This window comes from Cottoperca gobio, chromosome 20 (genome assembly GCF_900634415.1).
Source record: "Cottoperca gobio chromosome 20, fCotGob3.1, whole genome shotgun sequence".
Classification (NCBI taxonomy): domain Eukaryota; kingdom Metazoa; phylum Chordata; class Actinopteri; order Perciformes; family Bovichtidae; genus Cottoperca; species Cottoperca gobio.
In genome coordinates this window covers 12,589,114-12,613,494 of record NC_041374.1, presented here as the reverse complement: position 1 = coordinate 12,613,494, position 24,381 = coordinate 12,589,114, and the positions used below count along the sequence as shown (strand labels likewise).

General features: G+C 42.1%; 1 protein-coding gene across 1 annotated transcript in view; it reads right to left on the bottom strand.

Annotated features, from left to right (window-relative positions):
* Window positions 1–1,024: 1,024 nt before the first annotated feature.
* Window positions 1,025–24,381, bottom strand: part of mmp16a (matrix metallopeptidase 16a (membrane-inserted)) — a 57,276-nt gene continuing 33,919 nt past the window's right edge. Inside the window, 7 exon segments of the mRNA XM_029457475.1 lie at window positions 1,025–1,174; window positions 1,176–1,363; window positions 4,829–4,944; window positions 5,091–5,241; window positions 8,482–8,620; window positions 16,389–16,606; window positions 20,725–20,886. Coding sequence (XP_029313335.1) covers window positions 1,025–1,174; window positions 1,176–1,363; window positions 4,829–4,944; window positions 5,091–5,241; window positions 8,482–8,620; window positions 16,389–16,606; window positions 20,725–20,886 — 1,124 coding nt within the window.

The window sequence follows — 24,381 nt, the reverse complement described above, 5'->3', positions numbered from 1 at the left end:
TAATAAAAAACATAAAATACATCACAAGCTTTCAAGTAGCTTCTTTTACAAACAAACAAATAAAAGCAGTATACAAATTAAAAAAGAAAAGAAAAGAACAACTCCAAGAACGGCAAAACCAAGCACAAGTAGTATGATCTATAATTAAGGCGAGTTAAAATATTGCAGAATAATTTGGCCCCTGTGTCTCAAACAGACTGCCACAACAGTCAGAGCTCCACGACTCTTAATCGCTGCAAGGATCCAGAGAAGGGAAGAAAGGATGAACTAAAAAAACGTGATCCTCTTTGGAGAGAAATTGATTATTTGGTTTGGTTTAGTCTCTTTCTCAGGAGCATGTTAAAGGGAACAGTGAGGACCTCCTTTCTCAAAAGAATTCAAATAAAAACTTTAAAAAAGGGAAAAAACCACAGAGAAGGGTTATAAGATTGGTAATGTGATTAACTCGTGTTTATCCAAAACTGTTTATCTTTTGAGGACAGCATGAAGCGGAGGGGGGGGGGAGGGGGGCACCAAGATCAGAAAATATAAAACTGTTGTTTCATCAACAACCTGATATGACAGATGACAATGCAGTGCCCTGTGGGAAGAGTGCGTGTCCCTGCCAAAGTCCTCCTTCTGATTAAGAGCAGTCGGGCAAAGAAATGAAAGAGTTATGGGATAGGAAGTCAAGTTTCCGAGATACAAAGTGATGCCGACCTCTTTTTTTTCTTTTTTTACTGGGACTGAGTGTCATATCAGGCAAAGAAGGTCCCCCACAAACTGTCCCTCTGCTCCCTCGGTTTGTTAAAAAGGCTGAGGTTAGCGGAGTCAACTTTAAGTCCTGGGGTCACCTTACGTGTGAGGGGCCGCCGACAGGCTGTCTGAACGAAGGTCTCAGATCACCCAAAGATAGGAGGCGTGGCTGTGTGTTTTCACTAAAGACGTCCAAAGTCCACTGTCCTCCTCTGTGAAGGTGGGGGCTGTCATCCTGTTTTCACCTGTCTCTCCCGCTCACCCCACCTTCTCATCTCTTCCCGATGTTTCAGACCCACTCCTGCATGGAGCGTTTGCAGTACAGTATGTGGCGCGGCGTACCCTTCCTCTTGAACTGCACCACAGTGTAGATCAGCACCAGCAGGCACAGCGCGAGCACGCAGGGGATGACGATGGCGATGGCCTTCACCGTGTTCGTCCTCGTTGTCCAGCTCGATCACCACGTCCGAGTTGCCGTCGTCGTCGGCCGGCGGCCGGGCGGGGTCGATGGGCGTCAGATCGCAGCCCATGAAGTCCTTGAGGATGGAGCGCGGGTAGCCCGGCTCCACTCGAAGGAGCTGGTTGTTGAACTTCCAGTACTCCTTACCCTTGTAGAAGTAGGTGAAACCTGGAGGAAACACGGGAGAGACAGAAACCTGTGAGGACGTCATACAGTATGTACAAGTTTAATTTAACACACTGGGATCTCAGGTTGATAGTTTCCCCTCCAGCAGTGATGCCACGGTGACACAACCTGGAGTACTCTTCTGCTTCACGACAGCAAGTCAGACCACTGGCAGTCAGCAACAGGATATACGGGGGGGGGGGGGGGGGGGGTCATAGCTATAAAACTTAGCATGTATAATTAGAGTCACTCTCTTTATAAAATAAACTGGACAAAACAATGACACTTAACTTCAAGTGATGGAAAAGTCACCAGTTTCTTATTTGCAGAATATATAAATATTGAAGTTAGTGGTGAGAGAAGTCTTCAGATTCTGTTCTTCAGTAAAAGTACTAACATCACAGTTTAGTAATACTCCATTAAAAGTAAAGAACTAGCATGGCCATTTAAAGGCTTAAAGGTATAATTACTGCATCAGTAACATGTAAGCAGCCGGTTAAAGTTGTAGATAGATAGATACTTTATTTATCCCGAGGGAAATTCAGCCATCCAGTACCTTAAAGCATGACATACAAGCAGGTAATCTAACTAATCTTAACTACTTTATATAGTGTTTGTTAGTTCAATCCTACTTTCTTAACGTGAACAGGACTAAAGTAATTACATTCCACCACTGATCTTATTGTTGGAGCTTTGGTTTGTTTGCTAAATGATAAACTCCCTACAACTTAAATCTCTTGCGCTGGTAAGCAGTGTGTCTGTGTTTAAGGTTGTTCGTACAGTATGTCTGCCAAGCAGGGCAGAGTTCAGCTCACTTTCAATCCAGGGAGATCATTTCCTTCTAATTAAAAATACTGAACAGGGAAACATAAAACCGGCTGAACTGAAATCAAAGTGACGATAAACTGCCGGTGCGGTAAAACGAGCGCACCTTAAACAATAGTTTCTGTCGAGACGTTGTTTCCATTTCAGCTCCATTGTTCCGCTGAGATGTCTCTGACTGTCCCTCAGGACTAATTATATCTGGTCATAGAGGAGGAAACGCACCCAACCAGGAGCCAAACCCCTCAGCTCACATCACACAACAGCACAACACATGTCAGCGAGAAGCTAGCTGCTGCGGTGCTTTTCAAATCACAAGAGTGGCAACTCCTTTCAGGGGACGTCGGGGCAATTGTCCCGATGTCACACAAATTCATATTCACACACTTTGTTTGCGTCGAGAGCAATTTAAAATGACGACAGAAGCTAAAACATATTTGAAAAACACATATTTGAAAAGCATAACAAATATTTTGACAATGAATGAATTGTAATATAACAATATCAAGAGTAGTGGCGTTACTTTTGAGACTCGATATGACAACTTCTTCAATGTTTCTCACTAAACCTCGCTGCCTCCTGCGCCTCACTGCTCATGAACTGCTTGTTGGGAAAATTATTCCATGTAAAACTGAGCATGACAGCGTGGCTGAATTCTCAAGCTCTCCTCTCCCTCGCTGGCCACTTTAACACTATGTTTCTCACTATTTATTATTCATGCACACTCAAAATAGGAGGTATTGCTCTACATTTCCAGTCAGATGGCAAGATGGCTATGGTAAAAGCCAGGGCTTCTTAAATCACTTGTTAGGTGAAGATGTTTCCGGCGAGGAGCTTTAAAAGATTCATCTGGGAAGGAGAGCAGCAGGAAGGAAGCAGGAAGACTTCCACAAAGGAAAAGGAAGTGCTCAAAAGCTAGTTAAATATGGGTAGTCCCCTTCGCACATAAAACAGATTTTCAGTGTTTAAAGGATGTAACCGTAAATTACAACCAAGTTTACCTGTAAGTTCTATCCAATATGTTTTTTATATCTGTTAGAAAAAAGCCCAAGGTCCTCTGAAATCAGCAAACCTAATTTAAAAATACATATTCTCTGTAATACATTTTTAGTTTTGGTGTTAATTGGTATTTTGTATACCCAGCAGACTGTGTATCTATATAGCAGACATCTTAAAACTAATTCATAAATATTTTGAAAAAACACTTACAGGCTTTTTTGTCAAGAAAAAGATTAGCCAAATAATTAGCTGAGCCTTAAGCCTAGAAGCAGGGGGGACATAAAACAATAAAGGCATATTTCCACAAATTGTCAAATTATGCCTTTAATTTAATACAACCCCTTTAAAAGAAACAGTCACAGGTGTTCCTTTCATGCAGAGTCACAGTGTGGTCTGAGCAACATGTGGTTGTGAACGCAATGAAACACAAGCCAATCTACACACAACACCCTTCAAACTCTCATTCAGAGTTCAGCTCAGTATTGTGATTAGCTGTTCAGCTTAGAGTTTGTTTTTTCTTCTTCTCTCCAATCTGGCAGCAGCTCCTGCAACACTTTTCTCCTACATTTAACACAAATGAAGTGAAGAAGAAGTTATTGAGAGATCCAGATGAAGCAACAGATAGATGGAGTTCCTGAGCACGAACACGCAGTGCTGTGACGAGCACGGTTATTAAGACGGGGAGAGAGAAGGGAGGGGGGGGTGAGAGGTGAGGCAGCCGGAGCTATCGGGGGTTAGAGCCAGGTCAACAGCGCCTTGGGGCCCCCAGTCTGAAATGTGTTCACACACTATCATCATCAGCAGCAGACTCGATTACGTCTGGTTATCTGGGTCAATGTCATGAGCTTGCCACTTGACACACTGTCTGCAAACAGCTAGCCCGGCAGATAAACGCAGGCTGACACATACACACATACACACATACATATACATATAAATATAAATACAAACACCCATCCTTGGATATAAATCAACTCTTCATGCTCAGATAGATGCCCGCTCCACCTGGCCTCACCGGCAGACACACCCGGAGAAAGATCTGGCAGCAGATCCACAGAACAGATGGCCTGAGCGTTCAGCACCACCTGCCTCGCTTTTTCCAACCCAGGTGATGCCAAGAACAGGCCCGAACCCACCTGGCAGAACACATCCAATGGGAAAAGCTTTTTACATCTTCACACTATCCGACCGGCCAATGGGTGAAGTCTTTGAGAGCTTTAAATCCCGCCTTCCACAACCTTGGCGAGGGCCAACTGGCTTAAACCGGAATGAGCGCCCAGCGGTGGTCTTGTCCTTTCTGCTTTCCACAATCCTGCTCCAACTGGGTCTTATGGCACACTGAGCAGGGTGGACTGATAACGGAACATTCTGCTTGTGAAACAATTCAAAACGAGCCTCTTTTCATATTTCATTTGCTGTACACAAACACTCTATAAGACTGCTGCCCTGATACTGCATGTATGGATGCGTGCCACCCACTAAAACTCTAATAAAACAAACTATAATAACTGGGGCAAATTTCAATCAATGCTACCCTGGATTACCTCTCGCACAGCGTTTGCCAGTGACCAGCTGAAATCAATGCTGCCTGGCACATGAAGCGTGCTGTTATTGCCAAATCAGAGGATCAGGCAGAACAACTCGTACCATTGGCTTTGTCGACGAAGGCCCCCTGTGGCGAATCAGGCACACCTCTCCACACTGTCACAGGCTTCGGATAGCCGGGGTCCATGGTTCTCATTTCCTCATTGTAACGCCAGTACCTAAACAGGAACAAATGATGAGCCGCAGGAAGACAAAGCAGACAGTGTATGTCTATGCATGCAGGAGGAAATAGGTTGAATTGACAACAGATGGTATTTTACTTCACATGTCGATAGAACAGTGTTCCTCGTCCATTTGCACCCACCTGTCCCCTTTAAAGAAGTAGGTCTTGGCCACATCCTCCCACCACACGGCGGTCTCGATGCTCTGGGCCGGCATGCCGTGGCCGAACTGGGCGATGTCCTGAGGGTATCCAGACTGCAACACGGTGTCCTTAAACACCCAGAACTGCTTCCCTGCACACCAAGAAAGAAAAGGAAAAATAAATTAGAAGAAGAAGGACAAGAAACAGCTGAGATTACCCTCCAGGAGCAACACACGAGAAGGGCAGATTTACAAGGACAGATACAAGACTTGTAACAAATGGCAGGCAATAACCTGTTGCCTTGTATTACTGTTTTTGATGTTGATGTTTCCCTAATTTAAAATAAGACACACACATGGTGACAAGTTCTCCTTGCCCTTGCCTAGAGGTACTCTGGGAACTTTTCAGCGCTGGCAAACTGAGCCGGTAACTGCTCAGCTGAGATAAACAACGACCCTTTTTTAAAACCTTCCGAGCCCCAAGGAGCCAAACAAACACCTGAACTTTAGGATATTTTTGGAAGGATTGTAATAATTCTTCTGCAAAAATTGAAAAAATGTTTTGAGTTTGTCCCTCTCCTTCTTTAAACCCTCATTCCTGCGGAGTGATTAGGTTAAACAGCACATTTTTGACACAGTGTGACCCCAGGAAGTGCTTTTCTTCGTCACTAGCGGAGGTGTGGGGCGAACCAAGAGGAAGTGGGTGGGGGGTGAGTGGAAGAAGTGTGTGTTGCCAGAGAGAGAAACAAGTTGAAGAGGTGGAATGATGAGAGGTCGAGAGGGGAAACACTAAGGATCATTCTTTGCCGAATCATCTTTGACAGTATTTCATTTTTTATCACAACTCTTTCAGACAATTTCATTTGATTAATCGTTGGAATGAGATCTCAGGCTGTCAACATTTATTATACCATACCGGGGAAACAATATTCATCACAAAGACTATGAATATGATAACATCTGTAAAAATACTTTCAATAATCTCAGGACTGACAGATTAAGTAAGGGAAGCTTACAGCAGTGCAGCAGCAGAGAAAACATGACAAGGCTAAAAATGAAGGTAAAATAAGGATGGTGTGTATGTATGTATATTTTAATTGATCATGTGTAATATTACATTTCACTCTACTTGAATGCTAGATAAACATGACAGACACATGACAGTGATTGACTTTTGCAAGGTCAGCTGTAAATGACCTGCACAATTACAGGAAATGGGTGTGAAATAAAGCAGACGTGATCCCAGCACTCATGCTTTTGCCTCATAAAGGCTACACATCTGACATTTAGCCTTCAAGAAGTGGCTGAAGTGAAGAAGGGAGATTTACAGATGGAAAGATAGGACAGAGCGTTGGCTGGATGTGAGTGGGAGGGAGAGACCTGCAGTGGCCTCTTTCTGGAAAGGAAATTCCTGTCATTTCACCTCTTAACTTACAATGCTCCACTCATTCTGGGTCACACTTCCTCTGGCCTTGACACAGACACATGCACACACACACACGCACACTCCCTGAGATTGAAAAAGTATCCCATCACCAAAAAAAAGAACGAGTTCAACTTGATACACAAAAACAACAACAAAAAAGCCTCTTGTATCTCTATCTTAATGGGATTCTCCTTTGCTGAAAAAAAAAACTAAATTGGAGTTGACTTGCTTTGCCCTCCACATAAAAGTCTGGCTTCATCTTCAGAGCTGCGAGAGCAGCTTTGATGTAGTGGCAGCTCCGGCATCTGCTTCAGTGTAACCACTAATCCCCGTCTTGCCCTCAACGCTGTATGAAGAGTCATATACGATGAAGATTTGTTCCAAAAAGAGACTTCTGCTCCTTACACGGGCCACACACAAACGCATACGGTACAGCCAAATCAATCACACATGTGTATGTAATGTTAGAAATTAATTAGGCACAATCATACACATGAAAAATTGCTTGACTTTCCCATTATTTTGTGTCTAGACCTACATCTGTTTGTTTTAAAAGGCTGCATTACAGTAAAGTGATGCTGCATGTTTATGGTGCACTTATGAAACTCTGCTACTGCCAACAATGTTGTTTGATTAATTTAATTGTAATTCAAAATGCAACATTTTACCTTGTGATTTAGAGATTATTTCATCAACATCAACACACCCAGTGTGATTAGTAAAGCTGATAATTGGCTTAATTCCACCGTTTTCACGCAATAAGCTGACTTTCAGATCCAGTGTCTCAGAAGCACGGTAAAAGGCAAACACAGACTTAAACATTCTGCACTGTAGGAATGAAGAACACATGCTGAATGTCTAATGTATGGCAGGGGTGTCTGCTTACTGACCTGCTCTGTGATGCCTTAACAGCACTAAGCTAATCAGTGTCTTCACAACGACGCCCTGCTGCATTTTGTTTCCTGACCGACTTTCTTTCTAATGTTTTATTCCAAATGGGGGAAGACAGAATAAGGCCTTCAGGGAAATCAGCTTTCCGTGTTCAAATGAAAAATAGCATTCTGTTAGTGTAAAATGTCTAAATTTGGGTGCAATCCTGTTGCTACCCAGCCCCGGAAAGAGAGCAGGGTGGAGGATGAGGAAAAATTAAACGTCAAGAGCTTGTGGGGCACGCGGGACCAGCAGTCTGCATTTCCAGGAATTGTTTGGAGTTGAAAATAGATGCTAAATGATAAACATGCTTGAGTGAATCTCCGTAGACCTTCACTGCTTACCTACATCTCCTCTCATCAACACTCTCTGTGTGTGCAAATAAAAAGTGGCTTTTTGGATTTAGACATAATTATCTTTGAATCTCTGTGTTTTGGGGCTAGCTCAGTCTACATTTGAATATGTGGACAAATCTCTTCAGAATGGTAAAAAATCGAACTTACTGTAAACACACAGACAGTGAGTGTTGAAGCTCATGCTGTGACAGTGACTTCCATGACTTATCATGTTTAGCTACAGATGAAGATTTAAACTAAAACATACATCTACCAGCACCAGCCTTATGAAAAGTAATAACTGGTGGATTATGGCTGATTTTCAAACAAAGTTGGCAAAACATTGCATTAATCTTCCACAGATTTATATTGAACTTACACATATGGATACAATCAAGGCATTTCTTTGAGTGAACATTATAAACATACAGCAGATATTAAAGATAAAAAAAACTAAATACGGACACACATAGAAAACACATGCTGAATATTAAAAAGACATGTGCGTACAGTTTATATGAAAAGACAACGTGACAGTAATGTACACAGAACATGTCTGGGAGATGAATAATACAGAATACAATATTTGGACTGGGCTTTTAAAACTGCTGAATGAAATCAAAGACCAAAGCTTTCTGACGTGCCTTTACACAGCGGCGCGGTGACAACAGCGATGATGCTGGTGAAGAACGCGAGCTCACCTTTGAAGAAGACAAACTTGCCCTCGCTGTTCTCATAGACGGCGTCTATCTTGGGCGGCAGGCCTCTCCAGAAAACACTGATGAGCATGGGGTATCCTGGCATCACCGAGTTATCCCTCACCCGCCAAAACCAGTGATCCTGAAAGAGAACAAAGGACGCCGTCAACAAACAGAGAAGAAGAATAATAAAGGTGACTTGAAAGTTTCTTGACGCCAAACAACAAACTTCCCCATAACAATGAATTCTGCACATTGTAACACAGTTGGCGGTAAATTAGAAAATCTGATGGAGGTGAATTGAGGCCAGCTCCTCGCTTTCCCACTCTTACAACAACGCCTGCTGGCGATGATCAACTCGAGCTGCTGCTGTGATAGCTCTGATGGCTTTAAGATCCACATATACTTTCTCAGGTTGCCTGGAAAGCCCACGAGTCCGTCGCTACGCACGCAGATCTTGAGGAACATACTGGGAAAACCATCAAGTAATGGGGGCAAAGTGATAGCCAGGAGCTTTACGAGAAGCCAAGAGTCTCTGATTTCCTTCGAGGGGTGTGTGTGTGTGTGTGCGTGGGGATGTGAGCGCGGCCAAGTGGAAGGAGTGTCTTTTTGATGTTGGATGAAACTTGATGACAGAGGGAGCCGGGGGGAGACCCAGCTGTGAAAGCCATTAGGACACAGAGAGATGTCCCACCCTTTGGCAATGAATGGCCAATTGCGTCTTGAATGGGGTGAACGCTTAGGCCAAAACGCCTGACCTCATAGCGAGGGACGCAGACACAGAGAGAGGGGAGACAACACATCATCACACCCGGCCTCATTCACAGTGAAAGCTAAATAAACAGCCCATTTATCAAACTCTCTCTCTCTCTGTCTAATCCAATTGTTTCTCAGGGACTCTCCTCTCTCCCTGGACTCTTCCTCCTCTTTCTTTTCATTTCCCCTTGTCCCTCATTCCAATTCCTCCTCTCTTCCTCTCCATACCTACTGCCTCCATAGATTTCAATTGTTCAGCATTTCCCTCTGTACACAGCCCGGCCCAGTAATTGAAAACAGATCAACTGTGAAATTCGACCCGTTTGAATCCTTTTGACTTTATAAAAAGAGTTCCTTCTCCCACCCTATCGTCCCACTCCCACTCTGAAAATAAAGCTCCGGCGAGCAGACTTCCCCTGTAGAAGATTTCAGCTGGCACTTTGCAATTACAGGAACGTCAAGGATAATCACAACAAATTTAGTCTCAGCAGAAGTTGGAAGTATTATATTTTAAATTGTTCATGTTCTCTGCTTCGTGAGAAAGGGCAGTGAAGGGTTCCTCCCGCATCCTGCCTCATGATGCATGAGATGCAAGTTGAATAAGCGTACACTTTCTATAGGAATATGAATTTGGACAGCTCAACGGCATTAACAAACTGCACCCAGCGACCAGTTTGTGTCAGTGTTGAGGAGAGTTCATGAAGCGGAAGTGCAAACTGCAGAGATTGCCCTGCGAGTTGTATGAGTTCAAAAGGTTTCTGGCCCGCTGAGTAGCTTTTATCTTCAGAACAGATAAAGGTCGGCTGAACTGCTTTGTCTCCAATTCATACTTAAAAAAAACTGGCATTTGTACATAAATCAAGTGATGAGAACATAACTGCATGTTTGCTCTACTGTAATATTGGCAAAATCCCAGTATGAAAACATACAGGCCATGGAAGGATTACTGATCCGGCCTACCGAGCACAGAGATCCTCTGTTTGAAGACTTTTGACATTTCTTGTCGCAAAGTCAATCAAATGACTGTAATCCACACAGAATTCAGAAATCCACAAAAAGAAGCAAATTGACTACAAAGATACATACAACTTTTCTATCATACAATATGACCTGTAGCTTCCTAAACATCATTATTCTATTTAAGGTGAGCTGTAACATTTATCCATGGCACACTGGCTGTTATTTGTACTCTCACACAGACACTTGCAGTTCTTGTCTTCGCTTTTGATTTAGTAAAGAACAAGTTGCTCTTACACTTACACTTTAAACAATTACACTTCAAAATACCAAAAGAGCCAACCGATGAATACATATGTTTTATTGTGTTTGTGTTGCTCACCCCTCACTCACAGGTTAATGTGACGCTCACACTTGCTTGGCTTCACTGGGAGCAGAATGCAGGTGTAAATAATTCAGAGGGGTTGAAACCTGATCATCGTCCATCAGGATTTCTTTACAAAATCCCTTTTCACTGAGGAAAAGAACTGCAGAAGAGTTGCTGTTGCGTATACGTCTGTGTTACAAAAACCCTTTTTCTCAAAGCTGCATTGACATACCTGTTGTAAATAATGAAGTATGACCTTGAAATGCGACAATAAGCTCTGGTTCAATGTTTCAACCTGCAGCTGTTCCAAAACTGTTCATTCTTACTTTGCAGCTATGCAGTTTATACATGTGGCAAAATGTTTTAACTCAATAAATGTGAACAAAGCAGTTAAATCTTTATACTAAGCTTTATATTGAGTGTATGTTTCTCTGTCTGCGTGGGGTGTTTAAGAATCTTCTAACTTCTGAAAAAGACTCAGCACCTATTTGATGGACTTAAAAAAAAGTGTAAGTGGTGGCATTAAAAAGTATTTCCCTTCCTTTCTGAGACCACTCAGACACGCTGCTATTACAGGACTCTCCATCTCTTTCCTCCCAGATACAGAAAGGAGAATGACACTGAGAAGAGGGGACAGCTCGCTGCCCACTGTCTTCTCATTAATGGATGTTGGAGTCAAAGCTTGTCTCCAACATCAGCGGCCAAGTGGCCAATCCTGAACCGTAAGGCGTCCCAGAATCTCCTTGTTCCAAATCTTTCCACTTCAAGAAAGGAAGGTCTCTCTGTGACTGGCATGACCCTGGTGATTGAACGTGGAGGAGGACGAGGGTGGAGCAGGAGATCGCTGGACAGATGAGGGGGAAGAGTGTTTTTTTATTCCCGACTGTCTGCAGGGCACGAGGCTCTGATTGCATCTGATTGTCTGCAGCGACGAACGCTTGAGCAGGCTAACCCTGCATCATAATTAGGCCCTATTAAATGAGCGCAGAGGTAAACTCAATAAAATGACTTTACAGCTATTACTAAATCATTGCAATAAATGGCTGTTATGTATATGGAGGCCAATGGAAAAACTCAACTTCTGTCTAGAAATAAAAAAGAAACACAAGAAGTTTGATTCCTCCGCTTGTAATGTTGATTTTCAAAATTATTGTTCAATTAAGAACATTTTAAGAAATAAGTTCTGAGGAATGTCGGGCCTAGAACCTTAAAGTCTGGTTTGGATTTTCTGGTTCTACAAATGGACGAGATGGCAGCGAGCCATGAGCTCAAACCCAGACTTCTAAACGTCCGCTTGGCCACGTCTCAGACTATATGTCCATATTTTACTACACTCTGAGCCCGATGGGAAATGAACGGACCTTTTGGTAACTTGCTGTCTGGTCACCGTCTGACAGTATAAGTGAGGTCACAGTCTAGTACATTTTTGGTACAGCCTGAGAAAAGCTCTGTCCATGTACACATGAATATACATGAATGAGTGATTCTCTGCCTCATATGGTTTGAGTTCACAGAAAGTTGAACCCCAAGTGCCTGCAGCCAGAAAAGCAGTAGCTGTGTAATTTCGCTGAGGCCTTTACTGGTGTCACTGGATCTACACGATGTGAACCTTCAACGACCCTCTGCCACCCCACCGGAGAGAAAAATGATCGACCGTAAACTACCACCTTAACAAGCATGACTCTAACCTTCCTTTGTAGATTAACATGCCTGGAATAAATCAGGCACCTCTCAGCGTTGTTGGGAACAGAACTGACTACAGCTTCCGGTCATCTGCAACAGCTCCGGTTAAGAAAACGTAGATCCAACAGCTGTGGAAGCACATCTGACGTTCTTGTCAATCTCTTTTTTGAATAATCCAAGTAGTCTGAAACACAACTGCCACGCTTGGAAGGCATAACGAAAACAATGAACCTTTTACCTCCTTTCTCAGGTAACTGCAACTTTATCACGGACGTTAAAGGAGCGCTAAACCGATTTAACACACGAAGTTCAGTTTACACGTCTCCAGGAATGTTAAAAGTAGCAGTTGCATAAAGTCTTCTGTGGCTCTTGAAGCAGCTTTCTCAAGTTTGGAATAATAGGATGACGTCATCAGGGTTATCCGCCATCCGTCCGTCTTTATAGACAACGTTATAGAAGTGTAATACTAAAGTTGTAAGCTTCTCCACTACTTTTTGTATAACCTGACACTGCTAATAACACACTGTAATATACATTTGCCTTCATAAATACTTGTAAAAATCATAAGGAACAGTTTCTCTCAGCAGTTCTTGATGAGCTTCACTACTTTGTGATTCTGAAGTGAGACGCCTGCTTTCATTACTTTGGGTTGTCAAAAACGTTTTAAAACTGTGGATGCCGGGGCCTTTCCTAGTGAACACTTACTATATATTAAAGTCTTGCACAGTGAGAACAACTTTTGTTTAAACTTCCTATAGTAGAATTGCAGGTATAATCCCACACGCAGAAGTAATCTTCAGAGATGTCTTCAGAGAACAACTCTCTTACTTTGACAGGTTCCACTCTGAATGCAGACAATGGATCTAAATGTTTGGTCCTTGTGTTGCAAGAGCCTAATACGTTAAGAGTAAACAAAACCACACGAAGAACCATTTTCCTTCAGACTGATACATTTCAACAGTACAAAGGCAGATTATGTTTGGGAAACCTCAATGATCTCGTTCAGTTTTCTCTCTAAACTTTACATTCCGGGACCACCTGTGGACTTCGGGGGCAGCGAGACTGTGGAGATCTCTGCTATAATGACTTGGCATCGACTTGACTCCGCTCTTCCAAAACAATCAAGTGATGGACGGTGAGTATAGTTAAGCTGTTCAGGCCAAATGGACCTACAGCATGAAGTAACTAAGCGGACAATCAATTGCGTAACCAAAAAAAAGAAAGAAGACGAAATCACCCATGTAAATGCCAGTAACACGAGACATAACTGAAACCAGAAGTACGCCGAGCTGTAAATCATTCCTATTCTGTCAGCCATCATTTGAATCAGTCTTTAGTCTATTACGTAAACCTTGGCATGCTCTGAAGGGAATATATCAAGCTCTGGAGTAACACAACCATCTCCAATTAGGATTCCAGATCAACTGTATTACAGTTGGGCAGCTTCTTCTAGCAGGAGGAAAGAAGGCATTAACATGATACCTCCGGCTTCTTGGAGAAAATTGGCAAAACACTCAAAAGAAATATTAGGACCACCTGCTCCTCCTGTGAAACACACTTCCAGAGTGGATCCAAGTCAAACCAGTGATCCCTTATTGATTTCACTTCACTTAACACATTTGATTCACTGGCTGAGTCGTGAATTATGCAAAAGGAGCCAGCAAAGCATTTATGAGTCATAATGTTACTGGTGGTCCTAATGATGTGAACACGATGGATGTAAAACTGCACTTACATGTGTTCTGCAACAAACCACTCGTCTACACCTTTGGAAAAATGTGAGCTGATCGTACTTCTAAAGGCCAGCAGAGAGAAACATTCATCAAAGTCCTCGACACATCAGTGGTATTATCACTTCACACTCCTACGTTTTCATTTATATTTTTGTTTTCATATCAAACATAATTCTAAAATATGGCTTCAAGACGTGTTCCTCGACAGCAGATGCAGTATTACTGCCATAGCTCATTGCCCCTTTGCTTATGAGTTAATTATGTACATTTCATTAACCGTATTAATTGGAAAGTCGTCTGTAACAAGAGGAAAGTTTAACCAAAGAGGGGGAGCCATGCTGTTTGTGCCGAACATCAATTTACATGGGCGGCTCCTGTGGATCGGCCTCCAAAGTGAGCTCATTTGGAACACACTACTAAGGACTGTGGGAGTTTTTTCTATGAACTAAGCTACAGTTGTTTGAAAAATGCATGCATAACGTTTCTACAAACATTTCTGCAAGAGTATAAGTGCAATACAAATGAAACAATACAGTAGTAATTATGTAAATAATTCCAGAAAATGTTGGTTATCGCATTAACACTCGGTTGCTAAAAAGCTGCTCGCTGGATACGAAACCTCACAACTCACTGATAATAAAAAATATTAATTGTAAGTGCATCCTGGGAGCCTAAGTGTTAAAGTGCATCATCTAAACATTCCCTTTGTTCGAGTCCAGCCGTGGGACTCAAACACATGAAAGCAGCGTGGACAGCAGAATCCTTTCAGTTTTTTCTTTCACTACAAGATGATCTGTCAGATTGGACGAGGCACAACAAGAGAAAAGCTCATTTTCCTGCACTGGGATGCAAAAAAACAAAGACATGTCCTGATCTGATGCACTTTTACAACCTCAGGAAAGTAATCAGAGTTGGAGAAATTACCTGGATTGCTCAACAAAAAAGAGACAAGAGCCAGTTATCTGTCTGTCTGCCGATGCTCTTTATGAAAGGAAGCCTTGGATACATTATTTTAACTTTAGTCAATAAAAAGAGAATAGAGGTAAATTACATCAAAGGGACGTTCGATATGTTATGGCAAATATATAACAAAGCGGAGGGACTGGCATGTTCAAACTACAGAAATGATTCTTTAAAAACTAGTGCCAACACCATTTGTTGGTGCGCCAATGAAACAAAATTCAATTTCAAAACCCATATATACACAAGAGGTGAATTTAGAGCCCAACTGGCCTTGTACCCTTCACTTCCTAAACTCGCTGTTGGCTGAACGTCCTTTTTGTCTCCACAGAACCTCTGAGCTGTGCAGAAATCAAATGATGGTCATCACCCCGTCAGAGGAGGGAGTAATGAAGGGTGACAGCAGCTACTGCAGGCAACATGCGAAAGAGACGGAGGCTGTATTCAGACCTTTGTAACGAGCAGATATTATTTCCACAAAAAAAAAAGAGATTTGGTTTAATACCTTCACAGGTAGCAGCTATGGTTCTAAGCTGGATTTATTTTTTGGAGTTTAAAGAGGGGGCAGAAAGGGTGTTTCCCCTGGCTCCACAAGCCTCTTATTTAACCATTAAATACTATCTATTTATATCCCCAGAATACAGTCACACTCACATAAAGCATCAGAGGCACTCTTTCTCCTTGGACAACACAGGACATCTTTGTGTTGCCCCAGGGTTGTTCCTTACCGCATGTTGCCATGTTCTGCTCACAAGCTTAGACCACAAATAAAGATGCATTAAGGGACACGTGCACCTTTTTCTCTCGCACGATAAATGAAAACCAGGCTGAGTTTGTTAGAGAAAGGAAAACTGTGCTGCACTGTGCTGCATTGTGTTTCTTCCTTGTAAACTATCCAATGTGTTTAAATTCCTTCTCAACTGCCACAAAGTAATTTGGACAAAACTCATTTTAGACATAATAGCTGCTTTAATTATGAACTTTTAGGGTAATTGAGGAGAGTCCACCAGATTTCTACAGCCTATACCACAGTTTCAAACCTTTCTCCCCAAACAATTCCAACCAACTTTTCAACTAAAACTCTAGAAAATAATTTCCACATTATTCACACTCTGCACACACTGAACATGAAGCAGATTAGCAGAAAAGCTCTCTCCACAGGATGTTTTCAAACCTGCAGGCCATTTCCATTGGTCTGGATCAAGGTACGGTTGTTTTTTTGTTGCATATATTAGCAGATTACATTAGAGCCAGAAAGGCATATATTATAGGTTTTGAAATATGATATGAAACTATCCCTCTCACAAGATTTCACAAGTTTGTTTGACCTTTAAAGATTGCTAAAAGATCCAAGTTTGGGGTAAAACAGCTCCAGGGTTAAATATGACTCTTCAGAACAAACAAACTGTGAAAATGCCCCGGGTTTGTTTTGACGTCGCGGACTCTTCACTTACCTTGAAGACGAACATCTCTCTCCTCAGTATGCCGAGGGTGTTGAAGCCTCCATCGCAGATGTTGGGTTTAGCGTTGGGGTGGGACGGCCTGTCTCCTGGGGGCAGCCTCGGAGGTCGTGTCTGCCTGTCTGGCTTACGGGGGTCTGATGGAGGATGGGAGCGGGGAGGTGGCGCCGTCGGCAAAGGCTTGGTGGGCTGGGGAAGCTTATCAGGAGGCCCTGGAGGAAGTCAAAGAAAAACATCTCACTTGTTTGATACATATAACTGCAATACAAACAATTTGAACCAGAAATCCTAAATTCCACCTTTTGTAGACTTATTGTTTTGGGGGGGGCAGGGGGTTTAATTTGGACCGCCTCATCATAACCTATGGAACAACAATATACTGTAAACACATTGCAATACATGCAGATCAATGCAAGATATGCAATTTCAAATGTCATAAAGGATTCGTTTGACGTTTTGAGAAAAGAATAAATGAGTTTTCTTGCTGAGAGATGAGACGATAGATCTCGTGTCTTTAGTCTAAATATGAAGCTATAGCTAGCGGCCGCTTAGCCTGTACTTTAACTGACTAGAATAGCAAGAGACTAGGTAAGATGTGAAGAGGAACATTTGCAACAAGGAGATAAAAAAATAAACCCATATGAGAGATAAAAGAGAAAGATGGAAAAACAAGATGTGGTCATGCAAATATTAGCGGGTGCACTGCCAAGTTTAGGGATTCAGCTCACCGAAACATAATATGATATGTTGAGAAATAAAAAGCATATGGGATATAAATGTATAAAGGCTACTGTGGAGATTCAAATAACATTTCCTCCAAAACGGAGGCCCAGATATGCCTCTGCGTCATTCCACATTCATGATTTACATGAGAGAAAGAGGGCGAGGGACATACAGAGGAAAACCAGAGCGAGGAGCGAGGTAGAGGGAGGCCAAGTGAGTGGGCTGTTTGTATAAATAATTGAGCACATGACAACACATGAATAACACACTGTGTAACTGTGAAAACCAGGATATGAGTTGCCATGTGTTGATTGGGGCCAACAGATGCAGGAATAGACTGCAATATGAAACATGCAAATGTGACAAGCCCCCCCCCGTCACCCCTCACTCATGAAAATTATCAATGAGTAATGGTGGCATGTATAAATAATGACCTTGAAAGCTACTGTAAACATTCAGGATTTAGGAATAAGCAATTAAATGACTGGACAAATTATTTGAAAGTTGGCGAATAAAAGAGGATTAAAGAGAACTGAATGAGCAAACAATCATTTAACAGAAGGAGTTCATCTATAGTGAGCAATTAAACAAATAAAAGACAAACCATTAAACTAGTTGACACACGAGCTGATGGTGGGAATAAGAGGGAACGCCGCTCTGCTAGACATCCGCCAGTTTGCACAACTGCTCAGCGAGTCTACACGAGAGATTCCATTCACTGACTGAATTAAATCCCCTGAAATACACCCCAGATTAGTGGAGCCAGAGCACTCTGTTGTTATGTAAGCATTGGGAAGACTCACAATCAGATGGACATGTAGACAAACATGCACAATACACACACAACAGTGTTGTAGTAAAACCATGGCAAGGAATAATGAACATGGTATTTGGCAGATATGGGGTCTTTCAGCATAATTTAAGCCATTAAACCACACATGTTTTCCCTAATGATCCGGAGTGCTCCTATATGTTAGATCAACCGTGTACCATCAAGGCCCAGCCAATCACTGCAGCAGCTCATTTAACTGATTAGTACACTTTAAACCAAAGATCCAAGCAGTGAGCTCAGCTGGTGTGGTGAAACTCTGAATACTCCTGCGCCTTAATGGGACACAGCCACTAGTCCAGACTGCAAACAAAGGAGCGTGAAGAGTGTTTCTGAGTCAATAAAAGGGTAATCCAGCAATGCACGTGCATAGATCAGGGAGCTCACATGAGTTGCATAAAATAAATTAAAAAAACAATCAGATTTAATACTGCAGAGGCTGAGAAATCCTATATTTTAATCCCTAGTATGGGATCCTACAATTCCCATGATGCAACTGGATACATTTGTAGAGCCTCCCTGATAAGAATGAAATATTATGTAAGTATGATGTTTATGTATACTAAAACAACACACTATAACAGTTAGCATAGTATATACTGTGTACAATGATGTACTATGGATTTGTGTGTTTGACTCAAACTGAATCACATTTGAACATTTGATTTTGTGTACTAAATCAAATTTACTGATTTTATTAGTTACATCACATTTGATATGAGAGGTGCTGAGAGGAAGTTCAATGTACAGTAATGCTTTACTCTGCGGCTTGTGGAAACAGAAACATGTATATGTTGGTATGTGATCTATCTTTAGAAATTATAATTACTTGCAGGCTGCTAAAGGTTAGTTTTAAAGCCAATAAATATCAAGTGCAAATAAATTATTCTGGGTTTTAAAAGGGAATCTGAAGAAGAAATGCCGCCAGCAGGCATTTCTTCTTCCACTATGACCTAAGCACTGAGATAAGAAACAGAACGAGTAGCTAGATGTCCAAACGTGTGAGAGTGAATCGATCCTCCACATCCAGCTCATCCTATTGCTGTCAGACCTTTTCTTACCACAATTCACTGTGTGATCCTTCCTGCCTTCCACTAACTGCAAATCAAAGTCCTCCACTCACCATCTCCTTCACCACTTTTCTATGTAAATCTCTTACTCTTCAGCGTGTTCTCTTCCCATCTCACGATACCTCTCTTTATGCAAACACGCTTTCTTATTCAACCTTGACGTCACCGCCACCTTCTAACTCATCTAAACTGTGCAGCTCCCACCATTGTCCCTTTCTAGCTTTTTTACGTCGCGTTTGCCACGAGGAAGAAAACGAGGCCAACTGCTCCTGGAAAAAATAAAAGAGACAGAGAGAGGAGCTGCCATCACTTGTCCTGCCCTTCAACTCTCGGTACAACAGAGAGGAGGCGGGAGGGGCAGCGGCGGAGAGGAGTTAAACGCGAGAGGGATGAGGAGAGATTTGATCGCTTGCCCAGGTCTGTCACTCCCTGAGGGACGTGCCCTGACCATGTAAGCAGATGGCAGGTTCTTTTGTGTGTGTGTGTGTGTGTGTGTGTGTGTGTGTGTGTGTGTGTGTGTGTGTGTGTGTGCAGCCATTCATGCGACAGACCGGAGTCATCTCAGCAGAGTGTTTACATCCTCGACAGCTGTACAGGACAACACTGTCACTTCCAACCAGGTTGTTTTTGAACTTGGATGTCAAACTGAGGTGAGACACCAACATGAACGTTAAAAATCCTGAATCTGAAAATGATGGGTTCCTCCACAACAAATCACATAAAATAAACACGTGTCTGGGTTGAGGTCGGCGCAAAATCCACCCTGATGTACCACTAATATAACTGTAAAAAAGGAAGACAACGCTGATGCTTATATAAATAGGTTAGCGTCAAATTGAATTTCACACTTCTGATACCCCCACTGCAGAGCTGCATCAGCTTTATGAGGAGACAAAGCTCTGCAATCATCATCTGACAACTCCAAATGTGTGCCAATGAGGAATGTGTAGGTGCTTTGATGATGAAGCGCTCGCCTCCTGTAATCTCCCTAAAAAAATCGATTAGACAGCGGCAGCCGATTCAAAACGCTGTCGCTCGAGTCCTCGCTAACGCCAAGAAAGTGGATCACATCACTCCAGTTCTCTTTACACTGGCAAATCATTGATTTCAATATACGACTGCTGGTTTATGAAGCACTGAATGATAAATGGGCCAAAATGAATTTCTGACCCTCTCAGGTCGTCTGGTTCAGGTCTGCTTTCTGAGTCAAAACTAAACATAGAGAAACAGCGTTCAGCTTTGAAGCACCATATATCTGGAACAAACTGCAGGGCTGCTGCAACTCTTACTAATTATTAATTTTTATTACACAGCACTGTAACTTTTATTATTGTATTTTATTTGAGCTTGTTTTTCTTTTCTATTCTCTTGGATCTTTAATGACCATTTTAAAATGTCCTTTTACGACGTGCATCTTTTGCCCTTTGTCTCGATGCTTTTGATGTTTTGTGTAAAGCTCTTTGAATTGCCTTGTTGCTGAAATGTGCTATAAATATAAACTTGCCTGGCCTTAAATGTAGGTCTTAATCTCAGATCTGAGCCTCATCTGCTTATCAAAGTTATCTTGTACTATAACTGGGTTAGAATAAGAAAATACACTATTCCAGTTTAGAGAGACCCAGTTATGACGCCTTACATCAGGCTCGGTCGCACAGCGTTTACATTTATTTTTTACTCTGTACATCTAAATGAAGCCAAGAGGCCTTACCATAAATCTTCTGGATGCCCAGCAGGTCGTCCATGGGCAGTTTGAAGTTGTCCGTGTCCATGTACTGGTAGAAAGGAGCCATGATGGCCGTGGGGTCGTTGGAGTGTTCGAGACCCAGCGCGTGACCGAGCTCGTGGACCGCCACCAGGAACAAATCGTTACCTAGAAAAAGAAAGAGAGAGGAAAGGGGCAAAGAAAGAGAGAGAGAGAGAGCAGTCTGTCATTGCTGAGCTCAGATTGTTAAATTGTTTGCAGCATTTTATATCTCTCACAAATTGCACCTGTTCTGGTTGGCAGTGGAAGTGTGGTTCCTTCAAAAACAATGCCAAGTTTGCACTGGCTGATTTAAATTAACAGCCTTTAAGGGAAACGTTTCAGTTCAGTTTATGGTAAGACACCAAAATAGCCCATGTACAGTCCTCGCAACAATATGTATCTAAACACATGTGAATGTGTGAATGAGCATGGATAATCCACTATTTATGCACCTCATGAGTGGATTATGTAGTGAGCCACAGCCACCGATGGGACATATTACACAGGCCTGTATACATGTACACATTCATATACACACATCCCTCCTGAGCGCAGAAAACCCAGCGTTCTGTAATTAGTCTCTAGCTGTGGTAAGCCGATGACTACACTGGGTTGACCTTTTGACTCAGAAGCCCTCTGTGGCCGACAGCCAAGCCCCAACCCAATCCCAACCGTATTATGTTTGGATGTTTGGGACTTGAAGCCGCCCCTCTGTGTCCCATTCAAGTTCTTCAATTTACGTCACTGGCAACCAACAAAACAAAAAACCACTCTTCCTCTCTGATGTCTTGCCAATATGTCGAACCCAACCAATAAAGAAACTCATCATCATTGTTGAGTCACTCTTGGGTATACAATTAGGGTTAGACTGCGATGTCTTATGTATCATTTATAATAGTACACTGTCTGTGGGAAGCTATTAATGTGATTCCAAGGACACATATAATGCCTTCAAATAAATGTACTTCAAAGAAGACTCTAATCCACACTTTGGCATCAAAATCACTCATTATTATTTTTTTCAATAGAAATTTGGAATCGGACGGGCTAAAAGTTTTGTTTCCTGGCTGTCCTTTTAAGATGCTCTCTTCACTTTTACATTTCTCTCTCTTTCTTATCACACTGAGAGGCTCAACAGAAATGAAAAAGAGAATCACTTATACATCGCAATTCCTACTAAAGTGAGGTACTTATCTGCAGCAACTCTGTCACATGAACAACGCATCTGCAGATACAGACGGTGATTCAGATCACTTCTTAGCAAGTACAATACAATGCTTAAGACTTTAGCGACCAAACTATCAAAGAGAAATGGCCTAATTGGAACCTCGTGGAGGATATTCGACTGTATAAATGTCAGTGAGTCTTTATAAGGTTGATGTAAAGGCCTCCATTGCACCATGTAAAAGGACAGACAGACTGCATTCATATCCAGGGTATTGCTGAAAAAGCAATTTTTTCAATGAAAATAGATGGCTAGTACATAAACTGAGGATACATTTATGCAAGATTGTAATATTGAAGTGTCTATAGGTAAAGTTTATAGCAACTAAAGAAAGACACAGGAGAGAAGGGAGATAAAGAGAAGAGAGGCCATTTCTTATCATGACGGTGGGAGCAGGGGGATGTCGTACTCAATAAAGCAGTTTTAAACATCCACATGTCCTTGTCAAATTAGTTTTGGTCCGGTAGCTAGTGCAATTATTGAACAGAAATGTCTGTGACAACTGGAAGGTCTTTTTCTTATGGTCGATGTATTGTTGGTGCAAACACATTCCACTACAGGAGCATTTCTTGAAGGAAATGTGTGATTGCTGTGTGCACTGATGCAGACTGGAATCTCCTTTGAAAGGCTCTTTGAATATGAATTGTAACGGGAGTGAACGGAGGCTTTAAAACACACTTCTGCATTAGGCTTCAATTTATCCAACAAAAACAGAAGGAGACTTTGTCTGTATGACTTTCCTTCGGATTTCTCGACAACAGTTCACCCGATCGACTTCACCCTTGGTGGGTGTACTGCTGAGGAGCCAAGGGAGCGCAGGGTCGAGTGTGAACTTGTTTGGATGAGCGCTTCTCGAGAAAGCTGCAAGCAGCAATACCACAGGTCAAACGGGTTATGGTATAGGACTCATAAACTACACACCAGTGTACAAAATTCATAATTTTGTGATTTCAATTTAGTTTATACTGTAATATACAGGTTATATATACAATAGGACTAAATAGGCCTCCATAAACGTTATGCACTATACAACTTTAATGCATTAATTCACAACAAATATTATCTGCAAAGAATTAAAAGGTTATCAATAACAGAAATCGTAGCATCTCATGATTTGACATGAGAATCGTTCTGGTATCATTCAAAACTTGAGGCCAAATATTTCTTAAAGGAATAACAAAATAGCAAATTCTGTAAGAAAAAAGCAAGGAAAGGTCAAATATTATAATGCTTGTAATAACTATAATATAAGTTCTTCATTTTATTAATAAATGCAGTACAAGTCCATGAGAGCTGAACCAGTGCATGGCCTGATACTACAGATGCTCTTGTCACATCAGCTGTACGAGTAAAGGGAAGGACTGTCTGTCTTTCTACATCTCCGTCTTGTTCTATCCCTCAGTCTTGAGTCAGCCTTTCTGCCTCCCGCGGCCATTTGAAGCCAGCGTCCTCACTTTGTTTCGGTTGCTTATATAAGTCGCTGTGGTAAATAGGGATGTCCTGTTGGCCCCGGGGGCCACAAACAAAGCCGAGGAGGTTTGTACTGCCTGGCTAATTATCAGCTGGACAGTACATACAGAGTCTACACGGGGGGAGGTAGAGTGGAAAGAGACGGGAGACGGTATGAGGCAGGAGGCGAAGGATGAAAGAAACAAAGAGGGAGGGGGTAGTGTACAAGAGGAGAAAAGCTACAGGAGCGAGGAGGAGATGAGACACAGACTCCAGTAGATAAATACAGAGATAAAAGGGTTAGGTAAAAAGAGGAGAAAGGGCGTTTGGAGCGATAGCTAAGAAAAGGGGGAAAAAACCCAGGATGATAAAGAGAAGGGCAAATACTGAGGCGAGGAAAACGATAAGGCTCGGGACTATTTATTATCTTGTGAGATGTTCCAATGTCCCTGCAATCACAAAAGATGGAGATGATGAATTATACAACTGTAGCCTTCGACCTTGGCATTTGTAACATCACCCTCCTGTCAGTGGCTGTTTCTCAGCCCCACAAATTAAAGCAGAACATAGAGCGAGAGGACTTCCACAGCAGGATACAGTTGAAGAAAACAATGCTGAGAGATGAAATACATTACAAAGCTGTGTAGAGCTTGTGTGATAACCCTGGAGGGCAACAATCTTTGAGTGTGTGGGGGGAAAAGAAGTCCTACATTTTTACCATACTGTGATTCATCATTCTCATGTGTCCACTGGTTTGGGCAAGAATTAGCATAAAACGATGCATCCCAAGCAACTGTTTAAATCATAAAAGCTACATTTTTTGAAACAAAACAGAAAAATTCCAGTACTGTTAAATAAAAAAAATGTCAATGTTAAGTGGGCAATGATCATAGTGGCAGCCCGTGGTAGCAGCAGTCTTGCCGACTCTCGAGGTTGCTTCTAATTAG